We start from the raw sequence: 20,404 nt of genomic DNA, 5'->3' as shown, positions 1-20,404 counted from the left end.
CCGAGGGACCAGAAGATGAGGCGCACTCGTCAAGCGACGACATCTCGTCGAAGGCCGAAGGCAACTGGCCATGGGCACATTTGGAAGAACCACCTCATATCCGTTCCGATGTTGATTGCGATCGGCACCATGCCAGAGAGTTCGCCAAGGTGCTTACCAATGACCTTGTTCCAAACTTGCTCAAGTTCAAAGCATCTGTCGAAGTGGATGAAGCGATCCAAGAATTTGCTTCCAACATCTGTCAGCAGAACAGTCTCAACTATTCGGATTACGAGTACAATCTGACGGCGTTGAACGCTGACGGTATATATCTGGCGACGTATTCGGCCTTGCTGTTAGCCCTACAGCTCATGAAGGCTGGACACTATGACGAAAACCATGATCCGATACTGATTCCACTATCCGAACAACAGTTCGTAACATCCGTCCAAAACGCCGGAGTACTGGTCTACCTTAGCTCTGCCTGGCTTCGAGAACTGTATCAATGCGTTCTGGCTACAAACCCCATTGCAACCCTAAAAGTTGTTGAAAACACCGATGGATCACACTGCGCCCTCGTGGACATGCTATACGATGCCGGAGGAATTGGACCAACCCAAATGCTTTCGGATTGGCAACGACTCCAGTCCGTAGTTAGAGTCCAGAGTGAGCCCAATGCAAAGCAGTTGGCAGCAAGGAAGTTGGCTCGACGACTTCTTACATGCTGCTGGGACTCGATGGTTACCGTCTTGACGGCAGGATTAGGTGAGGTCGACGACTCCCGCACAGCTCGACTCATGAAGCTCTCCAAGAAAACTCTCCGAGTCAAAAAGAAATCCCGTTGCGCAGGGGAAGCCCTCTACGCCCTCAGCTTGGAAGGTCTTCACGCAGCCGCTACCCTCAGCAACTCCCTAAACCTTCAACATTTGGCCGGGAAAATCCTCAATCTAATCGCGACCAACGTGTGTCAGAATTCGGGACCCAAGATCCCTGCCAGTCAGGCTCTGTCGATGGATGTTGTCCTTTCGGGTGGACTGGAGCTGGGATCCCATTCGGCCGATTGCTGGCTGCCGGTGTTTTCCGTTTGTCGACATGTGACCCAGCTGGAGCATGACCTGTTCAGTTCTCAGAACGCAGCCATGAGCAATGCTTCGAGTGTTGCCAATAATGGAAAGGAATCCGATTCACCGAGTAAATCCAACTCGCTAACCGATAAGCTGAACCTCTCAGCGTACCCGATCGATGAGGATGAAACATGGTGAGTTGATGAATCAATAAGGGCTCTAGATTCCATAAGAAACCCATAAGTCTTTGAAAGCTGTTCGGGTGCAAAATAAACCCAAATGGTAACCTGATGAATTCATATCGGCCATAAAGGCTCGTAAATAATCCGTCGATTTAAAAAATGACAAAAATGACAAAAATGACAAAAATGACAAAAATTATCAAAATGACAAAAATGGCAAAAATGACAAAAATGACAAAAATGATAAAAACGGCAAAAATTACAAAAATGACAAAAATTTCAAAAATTACAATTACAAAAATAACAAAAATTAAAAAAATTACAGAAATTACAAAAATCCAAAAATTACAAAAATTACAAAAATTACAAAAATTACAAAAATTACAAAAATTACAAAAATTACAAAAATTACAAAAATTACAAAAATTACAAAAATTACAAAAATTACAAAAATTACAAAAATTACAAAAATTACAAAAATTACAAAAATTACAAAAATTACAAAAATTACAAAAATTACAAAAATTACAAAAATTACAAAAATTACAAAAATTACAAAAATTACAAAAATTACAAAAATTACAAAAATTACAAAAATCACAAATATTACAAATATTACAAAAATTACAAAATTACCAAATGACAAAGAATGATTGTCATTTCCATTGCCATCAGTATCTGGAAGCTATTAGGTTTTTTGATTAAACCCAAACGGTAGTTGATGAAATTCATAGTGTCCTTTTCAATCTATTTTTCATATTTTAAAACTCATGGGTCATCGAAAAATCTAAGGAGTGTTCTGTAGTTTAAATAACAGTTTCTCGTTGATTCACGTTTTCATGCAGCAGTATTTAACAATAACCTCAACTCTCGTCTATTTCCAGTGTGGATGTTTACAGCTTCCTGCAGGCGCCGCTTCCTAACTCGAACGCCAATGTAGCCACCATATTGAAAACCTACTCGGGCAACGACGCAGTCAACCTGTCCCAGGCGGACACCGCTAAGATGTTGTGCGCCCTCTCGCACCAGGCCGATGACCTTTTCTCGAATGCCGCCGAGAGGTTGAGCCTACCCGCACTGCTACAATTTCTTAAGGGCTTGTGCCGAGCCTCGCGGGAGCAACTCTACCGGAACTCTTCCTCCAAGAAGGGGAAAAAGTCATGGTGGTTAGGTCGTCCCTGGAAGGTGAAGAACGATTCGCTCCCACTGTCGCTGCTGCTTCATAGGGTTGGAGATGTGACGTTGAAGGTTTTCCGGGGTCCCCGACCCTTGCTGCACATTTTGAAAGTTTGGGCCATCACTGGACCGCACTTGATGGATGTAAGTTTTGGAATTGATTGTTATTTAATCAAAAGTTGCAGATTGATTTTACGGTTTATTTTGTAGGCCGCTTGCCACAAAGATCGGACGATCTCGAAGAGAGCGATCGAATACATTCACGACATCATAACGGCACTGCTGGTGGAACAATCGGAGCTGCCGCACTTCCACTTTAACGAGGCGCTGCTCAAGCCGTTCGAGAATCTTCTGAGCATGGATTCGTGTGACGTGGATGTGCAGGATCAGATCGTGGGTTGTTTGTACGAGATTGTTGAAGCTCATAGAACAGAGATTCGATCAGGTTGGCGACCTCTGTTTGGAACACTGAGAACCGCTCGGAATCGATCGGTTCATCTTTCGAATATCATTGACATTTTCCACGTGTTCCTGGAAACGGATAACACATTGGTGTTTGCAAATGCTGGGCTCGATTGCATACTTTGTCTGCTTTCGTATCTGGAGATATCTGGAAGTGGAGGTCAACTAGGGGGATCAACGCTTTCGTCCGAAGGCACCACAAACGATGACAATAACATAAGGTCCAGTGATTTTTTATATGACGCGCTCAAGTTCCTGGAGCGCTGTTCGTCCATTCTTAGCTTCATGTATAACATGCCCCAGTGTCCAAATCTGCATTCGACCTACAAGATCAAGGGGATAACGTACACTCACATAATCGATGCCAACATACCGAATTCGATGGAGAACTTCACCTACTTTGGGCAGGATTATCTGCAGAGTAGCAACGAGCAGTACATGATCAGCTACCGATCGTTGCACATTGACAAGGAAACGATCACGAAGATTGACGAGCTGGATAAGCCGAGTGGGGTTTTGAAGGTGTGGTTCCTGCTACTGGATGGGCTGACGAACTCGTTGATCGTGTGTCCAATCGCGCATCAATCGCCAATACTGCAGTCGATTTTTAAACTGTTCAAATCGTTGCTGGTGAATCCGGGAATTGAGTTCGGGTTTTACTGCATCAATCACCTGTTGATCCCGATGATCCAGGATTGGCTGCGATACGTAAACAAAGCGCAAAAGAACTGGTCCTTGATTGAGAAAAACTTCAAACATTGCTGCTGCATGACTACGGATTTGGTGGTGGAGTTTATCGAGAAGTCACAAACGGCAGGGCTGGAGGATCGAGTTGTGATCGGAAGTGAGCAGCAAAACAGCTATCAGCAGAGTGTGAAGAAGACCAAGTTGACGACCATCGTGAGGCCGGTAGACAATTTGAAGTACAGCAAGATGAGGAAGATGGCGTCGTCGCAGGATGATCAGCTGCCGCCGAGTTTCAGCTGGAAGAAGGAGGAGGAAACGTCTACGGCTACCAAGATACCGACGGCTGCAATTTTAGCGTTGAAGCAGCTACTCTTGGTGTTGATCGAGTGTTCGGCTCAGTCACAGGAGACGATCGCGAGAGTTGGGGTGAGCTGCATGAAGCATATAATTTTTTCGACGGGGCACATTTTCAACGAGGATCAGTGGATGGTTATTACTTCGGCGATTCATAGGGCCAGCACCGTTACGATGGCCCCGTTGAGGCAGTTGATCTTCGCGTTCAACGAGAATTCCAATAGCTTCTATGGGGACTGCGCGAATGTTAAGGTGGCTGCGAGACGGGATAGTACGCTGGATGAGCTGCAGCGGGTGCATTCGCTGGCTCAGCAGGTGTTCTTGATGGATAATCAGCGGGACGTGTTGAGTTCCAAGATCAATGGTAATGTTGGGGGAGTTGGGAATGGAAGTTCAGGGGGGATGAGCACGGATGATCGGTCTTACTCTTTCCTGCTGTATCCGTTGAATTGTAATACTAATATGACGCAGTCGTGCTCGGTAACAGGTGGAGGTATAAGTGCTTCTTTGCAAGGTAATGGACTCAATTTGGACAGTTATATCATAAGGATACCGTATCGGAACTTAGTAGTGGGGCTGCTGGCCAGTCAGATGCTGTTGCAGCTGATCGCGAATATCCTGTTGAACGGACTGACTAATGTCCCGAATGAGCTTAATTCGTGCATGTACAATGGGGGTGATACCTCGGGGAGTGGAACTTCCAAGGTTTTGTTCCAGCTGGGATATCGCAGCAAGGAGGTCCTGCTGAGGAGTTTGAAGCAGTTTCTTGTTTGTTCGTTGGATTTTGATCAACGACCTGGTTTAAAGTTCTTGATCCAGAAGGTTTCAAACATTGATAATGCAGCTAACCTCTACAAACAAATGACTTCTTCGTGGATCATCAACTATATGACGCTGGTGGATGTGTACATCAACAATATTCGGGCGTACGACTTGAACGAAGATGACATCAAGTACATTCTGGATTCGTGTAACCACATGACCGCAGCCAGTCAACAATGGAAGAAGAATGAGAACTTCGTTCACTACTTGCTAGCTCTGAGGGATTTGTGGGACTTGATCGCGGAGCATTTTATTCATAATTTGGACCGAAACGGTAACGATGGTCTACCTATTACGCACATTGTAGAGAATAAGATGGAGAAATATGAGCGTTTCGACGACAAGCTAGACTGTTCAGGTGGTGAAGATGATCAAACAAGCCCTAAGGGATCCCCTAAAGCGATGTCCCCCTATCACGACGAAGCTCAAGAATCGGAACCCGAGTCACCGTCCAAAAGTGATGAAGAAAGTGTCTCCGTATCGACAATCGTTGGAGGAGGTCAGCTACGCAAGAACCCCTTCAACATTTCTGCGAACCAGCAGCAGCACATCCAGCATCAGCAACAACTGCAGCATCAGCAGCAACAGCAACAATCGATTTCGCCGGAAATCGAACAGCAACGCACGATCAGCATCCAGAAGGACTCACTCTGCAAACGCTCGTCCATGAAACAGCTTATCGTGGCATCGATGGAGCTGCTCAAGTTGCTCCCCGAGGACCAATCCGAACTGCTTAAACTTTTGCTAACACCCCGCATCCGTGAAGCCTTCCGCGCAGTTCAGGAACAGGGCAACGGCCTGGCCATGGAGTAGTAGATACTCGACGCCGACGACTATCGTTGACCTAGTATGTCTTAGATGTTTTTCAGTTTCCCGCTGCGCGGGTCACCCTGTACGTAATCCTTCGACTCTCGAACTAACACATATGCAAATTTACATTTCGATGGAAGAATCATGATATAATCGACTAGACTGAAATCGTTTAACAAAAAATATATATATCGCAAATTTACAGACAATGCAAAACTCCTGAATTGAAGTTGAATGGCAGATCATGGAAATCCATATTTTGATGATATATAGCTTTACATGATTTTTACATTTAAGCGTGAAACAAGAAATCATATATATCTATATATATACATACATATTTAAGCCCACGAACAAAAAAAAACTTGTAACTGTTGATATACGCTAAGGAATTTACTGAAACAAAAAGTGAACGCTATGTAACCTATATTATAGATCCTCAAGCCACGCCCTCCACACAGCAGCTGTGAATAAAACACGCCACAAACACACTCAAACCCATCCTCATTGAAAAACGCTCAAGTCACCAACACACTGACAAATGCTGCTGCGCAGCCTAAACAAACACGCTCACAATACACTAAAAAGAACAGCCGCTTGCGCCAATTGCACGACAATTTCTCTTCTATAATCTACCTACAGAAAACAACAAACTGACAAACAGAATCAAGCTTACCTTATACGTTATACCAATCATTTGTTGTCATCGTTCAATCAAAGTAAACCCCCTTCCGCGCCGTTGCTACGCAACCGCCACGTGGTTGGCTAAAAAGGGTGTTCCAACTAAAAACGTAAAAAAAACATTCCCCACTTCAAAGTTTCACATATACACTCACACTACTGCTTGCAAAACTTTAAACAGCAAAATAATAATAAAAAAAAAAACAAACTACTTACACACTGCTTTCGGATTGATTCATATATTCCAATGGTTGCAAAGCAAAACTGTCGCTTTCCGTCTAACTATCTCTGGCTACTGCAAGTATTTAACCACTAACTTTCACCAACTATATACTCGAAATCGCTCGAACAGCTTTCTCTTGAATTGAATATCAATCGATTAATACCTTTTTATAAAAAAAAACTCGACACTGCGACAAATTTACCGCGTCAGATGCTCGAGTTGTTGAGGGAGTTGTTTTTTTATTTCACTTCTTAAACAAAAAGTCAAACAAAAAATCAACACAATAAAACGGAAAACGGAAGTATTAAAACAGAATCTACAGTTCACGTCAAATCAATAATAGTTACATTATAGTCGATGTTTACCCTTGATCTTTTTCTTCTTCTATTTCCGTTCGTTGGTTCGTTCTCATTCGTTTGCTGTTTGACCAATCAATTAAACAAAGTATTTACTCATTACAACTTAAAAAAAAATACAAACCATTGGTTTCTTTAAAAAAAAACAAACCGATCAAATTGAAAAAAAAACGTTTTTTGTCTCCCGTCGAATGAAAAACAATTGTGTAACCAAATTCGTTTAAAGGCGGCATGGAACATTAACTTAAAACCAGTATGATAAGCAAAACCATTTAAAATAACGAGACAGCAGTTAGACCGTCAACCAAATACAAACAAAACAAAATGGAAACAAAAAAGTATTTACCGGAGCAAAACAAAAGGAAAACCGAATATAACAAAAAAAAAACAATACTATAAACCAGAACAGGAACAGAACCGTTACATGGACTAGTGAACTAGGTGGGATACGGAGAAGGGGTGCCAGGCAAACAATAAGCAGTTAAAATAAAATACATTCTATATATATTTGTGCAACAATGGTTTTCTAGTTTTTACTAGTGAGTCGTGAATATCACAAAAAGTACTTAATCCATTTCATTTTTTTTTGTAGTAGTTCCATGTAGTTGGGAATTTGACTTGCAATCTATTGTTTTCAAGTCGCTTAGCAGCATATTCTATAAGTCTTTATAGGCATGGTTCTAATCAAAGGTTTGGAGGTTGTTAGGCAAGTACGGCAGAGGTCCAGGGTTTATTTTCTTTTGATATCCAACGCATAGACTATGTGAAAGGTAGCTGTCGTCACCGGTGGGGTTGTCCTTTTCGATGAATCCGAAGCTAGTTCTCCGAGACGCCAATTTTAAGGAATTTCACAACTTACTAGACACTGACGAGCAAAAATGCGATCTGTGCTTTTCTACAATACTTTACCAACTGACGATTTCTCTCCGGGTCATGCTTGTTCTACACTCTCAAAGAACTTGAAACTCTCGACCAGCGTTTGCTGTCTATCGATCCCGACACCGCTTGACTTACGTAACGTTCTCTTCACCTAAATTTTCACCCCTTCTCTGTGCTGAACTACCCGATCACTTTCTCTCATCTAGATTGTGTTACTTTCGTTACAAATCGATGTTGCTGCCATTTTGAAGTCAAATAGCAACAGTACACGCTAACGTAAGTTTATATTATTTCCAAAACTCGCAGGGATTCCACTGCCAATCCAATGATAATGAAGTTGAGCAGAGTGAGTGGTCAATTGTACTTGGTCTTGTAGGAGGTTTAGGTACTCGTGTTTTTTCACCTTTGTTCAAAATTGTTAAATTAAAACTGTCACAAATTTCATAAATAAGAGTAGAACGACTATCGTCTACTTGTTCTCCCCAGACAGTTCCATGTGAATTGAAATCACCCAGGATCAACCTTGGCTCAGGCAAAACTGAACACAGGTTCTCTAGGTGATTTCGATCCACTGCAACTCTCTGAGGCCAGTACAAACTGACAACACATAAGTCCTTACCTCTTATAGTTGTATGACATGCAACAGCTTCAATTCCTCCTGATAAAGGGAGGTGGATTCTATAAAAGGAGTGGCTCTTATTGATCCCCAAAAGCACCCCTCCATAAGAATCGTTGTGATCCAAACGGATAATGTAAAATCGTGGAAAGAGACGTTTGATTGAGAAGAAAGCAATGTTTCAGAAAGGGCAAAAATATCATAACTAGTTTCATGAAGAAGAAATTTGAACGGATCCATATTAGGAATGAGACTACGACAATTCCACTGTAAAACAGTGATATCTCCGACCTCTGGACGTAAATTAGCCGTCGAGAGGGATAAACACTGAAAGAAGGGGCTAAGTTTGCATCAATTACTTTAAAAATGTCTTTACTACAGGTAGCATTGAGGTTACAATTCCCGACCGATTCTGATGCGTTGAAAAACGTGAAAACACCATTCAAGATGCCAGACAACTTGAACAGTCCCGTTGGAACAGTTGGTTCTGACAAAAGTACATTAGTTTTTGGGGTCTTTGAAGTCGTCGGAATTTCTGGTATATTTTGGGGTGCAAATTTCATGGAGAATCCTGGAGGAACAAGTTTTTCTTTTAAAGATGTAGTCGGTTTTCGCCTAACTTTAATAGGAGAGCTAATGGTTGCAATTTTTTTTTTTGGAACCCTGGGGTTCTTAGAAGCAGGTTTTGCGCGTTTCCGGGAGTTTGCTAAAAAAATAACCGGTTGATCTTGATCAGTGGATTCATTATCTTCACTGTCAACTGGCAGCACTAAAAAAATGTTAGTGGACTTAGGTTGTATCGGAGGCGCCGCGCTCTTCAAAATGGCGGCATAGGAACGTTTTGATCGTTCCTTTAAAGAGCGCTTTTGACTATCCCAGCGACTCTTAAATGCCTCGCACAAGGAGCTATCATGGGGTGAGCCCCCGCAAAAGACACATTTGTGTTCAATTGCTGAGCACGCTCGAACCCCATGATTCTCCCCGCATTGGGGACACCGTTGCTTGTTACAGCAGTGCGACGCAGTGTGCCCCAACTTAATGCAACTTTTGCAATCCATTACGCGAGGTACAAAGAGCCGCACAGGAAGCCTCAACACTCCGTCAAACAAGACGTAGAGAGGGAGGACGGTACCCGCAAAGGTCACTCGGAAAGAGGCTGAAGGCGAGTACTTTTTAACTCCGTTTACGACGGTGGCAGTTTGGAGTTGGCGACAATCCAAGATATCAACCGAAGTCGAATCAAGGTTCCTGAACTTACCAACGCCGTTGTACTTAACGTACTCTTCCTTCAGACTCATTTCTGTGATCACGCCCTCGATTTCTACGTCTCGCGACGGAATATAGACGCGATACTCTAAATTTTAGAAATTGCTGGCTACAATTTCATTCGCGGTCTTCCGGTTGCCCACAACAACGCGCAACTTATTAGGCCGCACCTTAGTTACGCTGGATACAGAGGACCACCTTGCCAGATCTTTCGTGATCTGAACTACATTTAGGTGCTTACCATTTTTTTTTTTTAGGGCCGGATGAAAACCAACCAAGGGCCAGAGAAAGCTGAGCCTTTTACGTATTTTCGGAGCCGGGTTGTTTTATCCTTCGCTGTGGATGATGAGGAATCGTCATACATCTGCGAATGGTTTGCATTTGAGGGATATCAGGCTCATCTGAATCCTGAAAATGCTCCTCATTCTCATACATCAAACCCTTTTCATCCATAGACGAAGGGTTTAACCCCCCGCCTTCGTTCATATTTTCCAACGGAGACACTAATGCCTTCCGTTTGGAAAATACGAACGAAGCACTTCATTATCGAAAGCACAAAAAAAAGGGAAATAGATAGGGTAGAAAAAGAGAAAAATGAGAAATTACCAACTTGCTTATGCTTATGCTTATGCTTATGATACGTACACAGCCAGATCTTGTCAGCATCCCGTCGAATAGTGAAAATACATTCACTATTCATCTTATCAAGGCCGGGCCCACTGTGCAGTATTGGACGCAGAGACGACTGGAACCAGGGGAGGAAGAAACGTGGACAACAGTACCATACGTTCCCATGATTATTTGATATTCATTCGTTGGGAGCATAGATGCTAAGATATTTCTATGCTCCTTGGTGTTGGGCCTTGCGATTCTTCCTCCAGGGGATAGAAATGAGGTTTTTCTACATAAAGTCCAAAATTTAACAATACAATAATTAAAGAAATTCTTCTTTAACCATCATACACTGTTTAATTTTGGATCCCTGTACCTTCATCTCAGGTCATCGACCATGGTTATAGCGCCATTGCTCGCTTTTGGAAAGATTTGAAAGAGCAGAGAAATTATTAATACGGCGCCGAAATCCTTAGGATTTTTACATTCTAAAAGATTTCAGCGCCAAAAAGAATACATACACATATGGACATTGATATAATAGAAATATTTTTCTTCCTACATTTGTCATCATTAACAAAAATAGTTCCTTATTGATCATTGTTCATAAAAAGTTGAATAAAGAGCTAACGATATCTATCGTTAAAATATCAAAAAATTCTTTGTTGAAAATTAATAATAATAAAATATGAAATGCACAATTGTTTCGAATTTACAAATGTGTTACGTAAATGAACAAAACGTTATTATTCACTTTATCCTACTTTACCGCTTAACATCTGATTTGTGGGCGACTATTCTACTGGATGAAACTGCAATAAAATATTAATATTAACATATTAAACGCCATGCGCCAATCATGCTTTTCAAGGGATGAAGGTGAGCCGCGGCATGGCAATACGCTGAAAAAAGCTGTGATTAAATGATGCTGTTCATTTTTTTTTTTGTGAATAGGTACATATATGGAAAACATTAAGTGCATTACAAGCTACAAATTAAAATAATAAACCATCCTTCATTCGAGATGCTGAAAATAAAGATTTTTTTTAAAGAAATTAAGCTGAGATTCACCTTTTAACTATCTCCATTAAATTACTATCCCTATTCGCCAATCTGCATCGTAGACATTTCGTAACATTATCCAAAAAGTCGTTTTTTGAATAGAAAGGAGCTGGCAAAAAATGAATCGAATTCTGCACTTTTTGAAGAATACCTAGTTATTTACACCCTATATAAAATATACAAGCAAAGCTGAGCATTTTTTCCATTAAATAACGTTATGTTTTATTTTTGAGATTCTTACAGTAGGTATAGCTTAGCTTGTTTGACTACTCATATCCACCTTAAATCATTGAACTCGAAATGCTATTTAATTGTTTCAGGGGATGGTAATGCTATTTAATTACGTACTTCAAGAGAAAAGATGATTTTTTGTTATTTTTTTAACAATTCATGCGCATTTCGAATTCCATGATCGCTGGCGTGGCTAAGCAGAACAAGTTCCACGTCGCCAATGGTTGCTACTCCGTGATTAATCGAGGCCATCAATTCTGCACAAAGTCCAAAAGAATGGTGCTTGGGATTAGCAGTTCATTCTCAATGTACAAAACTCATGCTCTCCGCTTTTGAAATGATTAATAACGGCGCCGGCCACGTCCTAGTAGTCAATGGGGAAAAAGGAAGGAATGTTAGTTTGATACTCTTAAGGTTCAACTAGCAACTTCATGCTCCTGCATACTCCAAAAATAATTTTGAAATAGTCAGAACCAGAAATAAGTAAGTATCACCAGCTATGGAAACCGTCTGTACGTCTGCGAATCTATATTCAAGTATCAAAGGAAGGGGTTGTGTTAGTTAGAAAAAGGTAAAGATCAGGATCCATTTTGGTCAATAGTGCGATCGTATTTTCCTACACCTCCTATGCTCCTAGACATTTCATAAGGAAACTCCTACTTCTACGAGGCATTCGATAAACATTAAATAAAGATATATAATTATTACCATCCACATTTCATCCCTATCAATCTAGCTTTTTCCCTAACAGTGATCCCTGTTTAATCAAAGAATTATCAAAAGGCTGTCATGGTTGAAAAAAAAAACAGTATTTTGAATTGAATGTATTTTTAATAATATGCCGACAAAAACTTCTCAAACTGTTTTCGTGATTAATACCATTTTGAAAATTCTTTAATTTTTTTTTCTCCTTGCCTCTTTTTGAGCTTCATTGCATATACAAAGTAATGTTAAAATTTTTGCTATTTTTGAAAACATCATTTTTGAGATTCTTACAGTAGGTATATTGGAAAAACAAATTCAGAAACGAATCAATGATTTTTTTTTCTTTTTTTCAAAAGATGTAGAAAGAGCAAAAAACCAATACTTTCATGCAAAAACACGTAAGAAATAACTCAACAATATATTCAAAGCCGTTATTAGACAGTTTTATTAGCAGAGGCAGTGTATTGATTGATTGAATTGATGATTTTTAGATATAGATATATGGTGTCCACCACAGATGTTGGAATATATTTTATTCCATGGTTCCCTGTCCTATTTAAAAATACTGTTATGAGCTGTTAAAGGTGCCAAACATTCAGTTGCTGTATGATAATGGGTTGAATTATATAGAATGAAATGTATTTTAATACATGTACTTTAAAGATAAAAATTAAAAATGTAAAAATAAGTTATTGTTATTTTTCTTTACCATACCATTAATTTGTATGAGTTTTTAACTGATAGCTATACTGAAAATCATAAAAATCCTGAAAATGAGATGATGTTATATGAATTCAAAAATATAATAATATTATTGACGAAGAAGTTAAAAAACAGGACTAAAAAGATTCATGATTGATGAAAAGTTAAAAAAAAACAAAACTTAAAAATGAAGAAGTTAAAAAAAAGATTTATATCATTTTTGATTGCTAAAAGTAAAACGTGTAGGTATACACTGCAGCAATCTCAAAAAATATTTAAAAAAGTGGAGGTATGGGTAGACTAAGCGGAGCTGTATTGAAAAGCGCGTCAAAATAGGCAAAATTTAGATTATTATGTATTTGTTTTTGAAGCAAATTTAGTAAAGTATCAATAGTTTAAATGAGTTCAACAAAATATATAGGTATTTGTTGTTTTGATTACTCTGATGAATTAGCAACGTATATACTTGGTGGTTCAAGCTTTTAGCTGTTCGTGGGAGGTAAACGCCTAAATGCATACTTCATATGAGGCCCTTGGAGCCAAAGGGGTAGAAGTGCATTAAAGCTTATTTCGAGAAAACAGGCTTTTAAGTTGTTGTGTTTGGCAATTTTCCATATATTTTTCGAAAATTTAAATTTCGCTTTGGAACGTAAAACTATGAAAATAAATTTCAAAAAATCCAAAAAAATCATCAAATATTGTTTGAAATATGAAGAATCGTTTGCCATCATTAACTCAAAATCGACCATTTTGTCACTTATACCCCTTTGGCTCTGAGGGCCTCATATAGTTTCGTTAAGATGAAAAAGCTCCGTAGTATTATATTTCGGGGGAGTGAGCTTTTTCTTGCAACTTATCTTGCATTCAATCTTTCATGTAATTGAATCATTCACGGGTTGCTGTTCAAATTAAATTTGCCAACATTTCAAAAAATTAAGCTCAGATTGTGAACTTTTATTACAAATATTTACAAAAACAAAAATTAATAATTGAAGGAAAACTAGTATGGAGGAAAGAAATAGGAAGCAGATACTTATCTTATATTTCAACCAGGAATCCTCTCCCGTTGCTGAAGTCCAGATCATCATTTGGCTGCATAAGGGCATCCGCAGCAATCGCGAGCAAAGTGAAAATGCTCGCGAGTTTAATCACTTCCATACCGCACCGGGGGTTAGTATGAAGGTGAGCAAAATAGGGCCGATGCCGTCGGGACCGACAAAATCACCAAATTTGCTCACTAGAAAGGGGCGAGAGCAAACATGCACTGAAAAAATTCTACTGTTTTGAGCAGAATTAAACAAACGATGTCGCAGCGTGTAGATGTTTGTTGATATTTATTTTAAGAAAAAAAAAATTGTATCAGATTAAAATTGTGGATGGATTTTTTTGTAATAACCAGTTAAATTCGCAATTTCGTTACATTTTTTCGGGTTTTTTCAGGAATTGAACAAGAAAGTGTAAATGCTGGTTCTGATGGTGAGTTATTTATTTTGTATTTTATACTGTTTTGAACTTTTTTCTACCTATGAATTTCGATAACATTTTTTCCTTTCTCACTCAATTTCAGATAAACAAACTTGAAGCATCGTAATTTGTGACCAAAAATGGTCACTCGGAGTTTCTCGGAGTAATAATAATCGAGACCAGTGCGCTGTGCAGGATTTTTGTATCCAACCGGCCAATATGGGTGGCATTCCAGTACTGTCCCTACCGATTCGGCTTTCGAAACGAGGTCTCTCAATAAGTTTGCAACTAATGGGACCCAGTTTTTCTTAGCAGCAACTATTTCAATCAGCACGTTGGATAGAAAAAGAAGTTGAAGATTTTTTAGAAAAGTATGATTTTAATATAAATATAATAAACAAATAAAGTTGAATTTTAGTTGAATTGTTTAGTTTGTTGAATTTTGTTTTTCGGGTCCATGTGTTAGGAAATATAAGTGCCCGGCGTTTTGAAAGCAAAATCGAGCTTAATTCGAAAATACATTATTATCTGAACTTATTTTATTCAATCAAGTCGTCCTACAATTCAATAAGTTTTTAATCAAAATCCAGCAAACGGGTGACACGGAAATGGAAACACCGTAAGGGAAACTCAACGCTTTACCGAAAGGATCAAAGTTGAATCGGTCGCCGAAAACAACCACCACCGGTTGAAAGCGGTGTCCTACAGATATGATGACGAGGCCAAGCGAAGCAAACATCCTGCTCGGAAGTTCTTGCTGCATCCGTCATCGGACCCGATTGCTGGTGTTCGAAGCTGCTTGGCCTTGCTGCTGCTGTACGGCATGTTCAACCAGGATGTAGACTTTGCTATCCCGTCAAATAACTGCCAACACCCCCAGGCCCTTTTAAGACCAATATTCATCGAAATTTACTACTACTTTACGGAATACTATGTAAATAAATAATAAATAAATAAATATTCATCGAAATTTAAGCAAAAAACTGACGACTCCGAAAATTTACTCGGTACGTATTAATTTAAGATTAAGATTTTCTACAAAAGTTTTCTCAGTGCAATGCTAAATTTAAAAATAATTATGCTATCGCCCGGTGCACGAAAGAGTGTGTATCTCAAAACCAGTCCGCTGAAATGAGCAAAACCGGGCCGCGTATATTCACTTATTGGTGCGTTTGCTCTAATAATATACAAGTTCGTGCCGGAGGGCGTAGCACCAGCCCTTGCATTTCAATTACATGGAATTATTATCGAGTTTTAAACACTTTTTCACTTGGTTTCACACAACATTTTACTATTACAGGTTTAAAACTTAACTACAATTAACTAACCCACAACATAACAATGTAAAATGCAATTATTCGGGTAAATTTCAGAATTTTTAATCAAGATAAAATTTTGCTACCATCAACACGACAGTGTTCCCATCAACCTCAGAAAAATGAGAAATTACCAACTTGTTTCGTAACTCGTAAACGATGATTTCGTTCAGTGTCAACGATGATCCCGATTTCGAACGTCAACAATGGCCGTCCACCACGTGGTTTTCTTCTGGTCAATTGAATAACACTCCTATAGTACTGCCTGTCCGCCTGTTGATCAGAATGCAAATTGTCTTCAATTCGTGGTCACCTTGATTAATTGGTTCCCCGATAACGGCAATCAAAGTCCGAATTATTCGGGCTTCCAAAAAAAAAATCCAGCCGCTCTTACGGTAGACTGAATCCGGATGAGTCCCGCTGCTTGGAAAGAAGATTCCTTTTCCGATGCTGCCGCTTATTGTGTAATCGCACGCACGGGCTATTTTTAGTTGCACCACAAAACTTCATGAATTAACTTTGAAAACTTTTCTCGAGCTTCACCAAGTGGAGGAAAAAAAGACGACCTCTCACAACAAGTGATGTGAGACGAAATAAGGGATGTAGCTAGAATGTGTTGTGAATATGGATATAATTTTCAAGGGCCAGTCTTCAGTTTACACCCTTCTATTTTGCAGCAGCTAGGCCCTCATGATTCCCTGACTTTGCCTCTCTATCTCCCCGTTTGACTGCGCGCTTAGGGGGATAGATTTCCTGACCTTCAAGCCCTTATCTTCCCAGTTGGTTATGAATTCCTTACTTTGGAAGGGAGGTCCATTATCTGTTTGGATAATTAGTGGAAGACCCCAGGTAAAAAAGATTCTACATACAGAGCAAGGTTGGTACTTCTAGCATCAAAGAAAGAAATCTCGAATACATGTCGACTTAGCAATTCTCCTGACCCACAGCCAGGGACTGCTAAAAAGTCCGCCTGCAGAAAATCGTTCCACCGCCCATACTACCACCAAAGCCTCTTTTTGGGTATAGGGGTATTTACATTCTCTTTCCGTCAAAGATTTCGATGTACATGCGATAATGCGTCGCTCCTGGTTAGTATTGAACTGTAGTAAAACGGCTCCCAACCCGATCGGAGAAGCATCGACAGACAGTTCAGTTCGATCTTTACACTCAATATAACCTGAACGGGAGATATTTTTGAATACGTCGTGCTTTAAGTATTCAAACCCTTCCTCCTCTTCTGGGCCCCAATAGAAGTATTCCGAGTTAGCCAACGTCCTGCCTCGTTCTGTGATTCAGGTTTTCGAAAGTTTTGGATAGCAGTTCAAACCCCTAAAATCTTAACGATTTGCTGCCAATTGCATGCATTTTGCTCTGTAAAGACGGACATTATGTTCTTTAGAGCGCCGTAATACAATTTTCAAGATCCGGTCGTGTTCTAACGTCATCCAAGTAATTTTGGGAAACAGGACGTCCTTGTAAAACAACTGTCTACATAGCCTCCTGGAATATGTCTGGGGCCTTAGTGGGTCCAAAACATTGCCTTTCAAAACGGTATGTCCCATTGCCAGCAAAAAAAAAATCGTCAAGTTTCTTGAGTCCTCTGGCAACTAAATGTGGAAGTACGTGCTAGTACGTCTAAAGTGGAAAACCACTTTACCCCACCCAAATCCGCAAGAATGGATTCAAGTGTCGGCATCTTAAACGGGGTTCGTATAATGGCTTTGTTAGGACTTCTAAAATCAACCACAAGCCTTAAGTCGCCATTACCTTTAGGTACGACCAGCAGGGAAGAGCAAAAAGATTTATCCATCTAGTTTTTTACGCATTCTGTTATGCCTGCTTCCAGCAATTCTTGTAGTCTTCTTTCCGTTTCGTTTTTAAAAGCTGGAGGGATATTTGTATAAACACACCTTGATGGTGGTTTGCTGGTATCGTGAGCTAGCGAAACTGGTCCCATGTTAAACTTAGGGAATTCAGACGATATAACTGAGAACATTTCGCCCGCAAACAATGAGCCAATTGTCTGTTGTAAAGAAGTTTGAATAAGTACACTCAAACCCATCCGAAGAACACGGTAGCGATCCGCGGTACTTCGGCTCATAAGAAGTCTTGCCACGGGGACAACATAAAATTTTTCGAACATGACGTCAGACTATTAACCAGTCTTGGAAACGAAAGACGCATTCCGAGCGGTTTTATTAGGACGAAAAAAAATCAAAACTATGACAGTGTCTGAGTGAACAGCTGAGTTGAGGTCCATAAAATTCGAAAAATCGCGACAATGGTGAAGTTGGTAAAATAAGCACAGATTTGCAAGACTGATGCTTAGACTGTTTAGAAATGGTTCTGGCTCCTTCAATAGACGGAGATGCACAAAAAGCGCAAATTGTTATGGCTGCTGCTCTGGTTGTTTGTTCCTCTGGTAAGTAAGACAGAAAAATTCGAAAGCGAAAATTGTTCGTGCTAACATTGTTGGTGCTGATTTGGCCATCCGGTGGATATTACGGAGTGACTTAGGAAGCGCTGATTTTCAAGACTGTTGCTACTGATTGTTTGTTTTGATTGGGCCTTCCGGTGGAAATATACGGACTTGGCTAAGGAATTGGCTTTTAAGGCGGCTACCGATTTTTTTAATTTCGCCTTCCGGTGGAAAAGACGGATCGGCTAAGGAAGCGCAGATTTTTAGGCAGTTTCTGCAGTTTGTTTTTGTTTGACCTTCCGGTGGAAGAAAAAATGCGGAATTGGCTTAGGAAGCGCTGTTTTTCAAGGCATCTTCTGCTGATTGTTGGTTTTGATTTCGCCTCCCGGTGGAAAAGGGCGGATTGGCATAGGAAGCGCAGATTTTTAAAGCTGCTGCTGCAGATTGTTTATTTCGATATGGCCTTTCGGTGGAAAAGAACGAATTGGCTTAGAAAGCGCAGGTTTTTAAGGCTGCTGATTGTTTGTTTTGATTCGGCCTTTCTGGTTGGGAAGGCTGTAACCGGATTTCAGCCCAAGGCATCGAAAAGTTGGCCGCGTTTAGCCCATGGCACAGGAATTAAGAAGATAATAATAATAATAATAAAATTAAAATGAATCATTGAAAAAGGGGAAAAGATGGCATCCTTGATATGCCTCTGGTGAAGTATAAGATTATTAGAGACAAATTCGAAACATCAGCTATAGCAATCGCTAGAATAATGTCAAATAAGAAATAATATCGATATGAAACCTGTAAATCCTTTAAACCCTGTACCGTCCGGGATTCTACAGTTTGTAGGCGCAGATCAGTTGAACTCGCACTCAGGCGTAATCAATAAACATATTTCGATATACACATTAGACGCAGCACACATCTCGCATTCAGGCGCAGCCCACTTGGCTTGCATTAGACGCCGCTTACATTGAATAAATTGTCAGATAAGTACTACTTCAGGTTCTCAAACCTGTGGCTTCGATTTTTTTTAGAATTCTAGGGTCAAATTTTCCCATTGGGCATTTTAAGTGAGTAACGCTGAAGAGGATAGAATTTACTTTCTCGTATTTTATTGATTCTTATGATCCGGAAAAATTTCCCGTGCCGACCTCGTTGTCAGCAGAATTCGGTCCCGCTGAAACTGTTTCGTTTTACGGAAGCTTCCCTCAGTACCGTGCAGCCAATCCATGATACCGAAGGGTCCATAACAGTCGGTGTATCTAGGAAATAAGTAAACATAAAATTTTAAGAAATATTTAAAGTAAACTATCCCGTTACTCACTTGGCATGATGATAATCGTGTCGTTCCGGGCTAAAGAAGAACGGCAGATGGTATCCGCAGTGATCTCGCATCGTTTCGATCAGCATCAGCGGGTAGTGAATGGCTGCGGTGGCCGGATGGCTTTTCATCAGGATGATCCCCAGACTGGAGGGAATAATGTTGTTCAACAGGTGCTCCAGCGGATGGCAATACAGTGAGTAGAGCGCGTACGGAGCCGTTTCCTCGTGATGCATTCTGTGAAACAACCGATAGAATGGCTTCTTGTGCATGCACCGATGCACGTAATAGACACCGACTTCAACGAAGAAAGTTCCGATACAAATATCCCGAAGAACAACCCACCCGCTAGGGAGGATTCTCATATTCGGTGCATTGGTCTTATCAGCCAACTGGTAGCCGATATAAGCTATCGGAAGCTGTACGACGAACTGATTGAACAGAATCCACAGAAACACTCTGACCATTTCAGCTTTGTCCAGAGGTTCATTTTTTCCAGGTTGGGTTTTGTACTTTCGCAAAAAGTTTGGCTTTCCAGTAAGGTCGACTATCAAAAATAAAGATCCAAACATCCAGTAGAAGGCATTGGTCCAAAGTGGGAGGGCCCAAACGTAGAGAAACTCCGGGTCGTCACCTATGGACTTCAAAGGTTATTAAGGGAACGGTTGAAGATCTTTTTTCTAAACTTTGAACTTACCGATAACATCTAGTAGGGCGTTCCAACAATCCTGGATGAAGTGGCGACCTTCAATGGGCGGTTGGAAATCAGCGGCTGTAAAATTCTCCAGACAGACCTCCATCCTGAACGTTCACGAGCTCATCTATCGGTTGAAGCTAGCTGATTCTGTCGACGGAAGCGATCGAAGTGTATCATAACCTTGAAAAAATAAAAAAAAGAATTATTATTTTGTGTTTAACATCTTAATAATTTCTGGAGTTGAAAATGAAAAAAAAAGCCACCTCTAAAAAATGTAAAGGTAGGTCAACCGAAGAAACATTCCGATATGAGAAAGAAAGCTGC

At 40.3% G+C, this 20,404-nt stretch overlaps 2 protein-coding genes across 2 annotated transcripts; one reads left to right on the top strand and one right to left on the bottom strand.

Annotated features, from left to right (window-relative positions):
* Positions 1-5: 5 nt before the first annotated feature.
* Positions 6-7,315, top strand: LOC129760779 (brefeldin A-inhibited guanine nucleotide-exchange protein 3-like; the record flags this gene model as incomplete). Its single annotated transcript, XM_055758441.1, has 3 exons — positions 6-1,237; positions 2,110-2,545; positions 2,612-7,315. Coding segments are annotated over 3 exons (4,596 nt in total), but the record flags the coding sequence as incomplete, so codon positions are not given.
* An 11,858-nt stretch (positions 7,316-19,173) lies between these two features.
* On the bottom strand, positions 19,174-20,183 carry LOC129760778 (fatty acid hydroxylase domain-containing protein 2-like). Its single transcript, XM_055758440.1, has 3 exons — positions 20,088-20,183; positions 19,387-20,024; positions 19,174-19,324 (listed from the first exon to the last, which is right to left on the bottom strand). Exons 1-3 carry the CDS (start codon positions 20,181-20,183, stop codon positions 19,174-19,176), a joined length of 885 nt encoding a protein of 294 aa, XP_055614415.1.
* Between the last annotated feature and the right edge of the window lie 221 nt (positions 20,184-20,404).

Source organism: Uranotaenia lowii, unplaced genomic scaffold, assembly GCF_029784155.1.
Source record: "Uranotaenia lowii strain MFRU-FL unplaced genomic scaffold, ASM2978415v1 HiC_scaffold_76, whole genome shotgun sequence".
NCBI lineage: Eukaryota > Metazoa > Arthropoda > Insecta > Diptera > Culicidae > Uranotaenia > Uranotaenia lowii.
The sequence above is the reverse complement of the archived record's forward strand: the minus strand, read 5'-3'. Positions and strand labels throughout refer to the sequence as shown.

Excerpts from the sequence above, each read along its gene's own strand:
- LOC129760778 (XM_055758440.1), bottom strand. The coding sequence starts at position 20,183 with ATGGAGGTCTGTCTGGAGAATTTTACAGCCGCTGATTTCCAACCGCCC. Across the intron at positions 20,025-20,087 it reads GTTGGAACGCCCTACTAGAT|TCCATAGGTGACGACCCGGA; the intron begins GTTATCGGTAAG and ends TAACCTTTGAAG. Across the intron at positions 19,325-19,386 it reads CACGATTATCATCATGCCAA|ATACACCGACTGTTATGGAC; the intron begins GTGAGTAACGGG and ends CTTATTTCCTAG.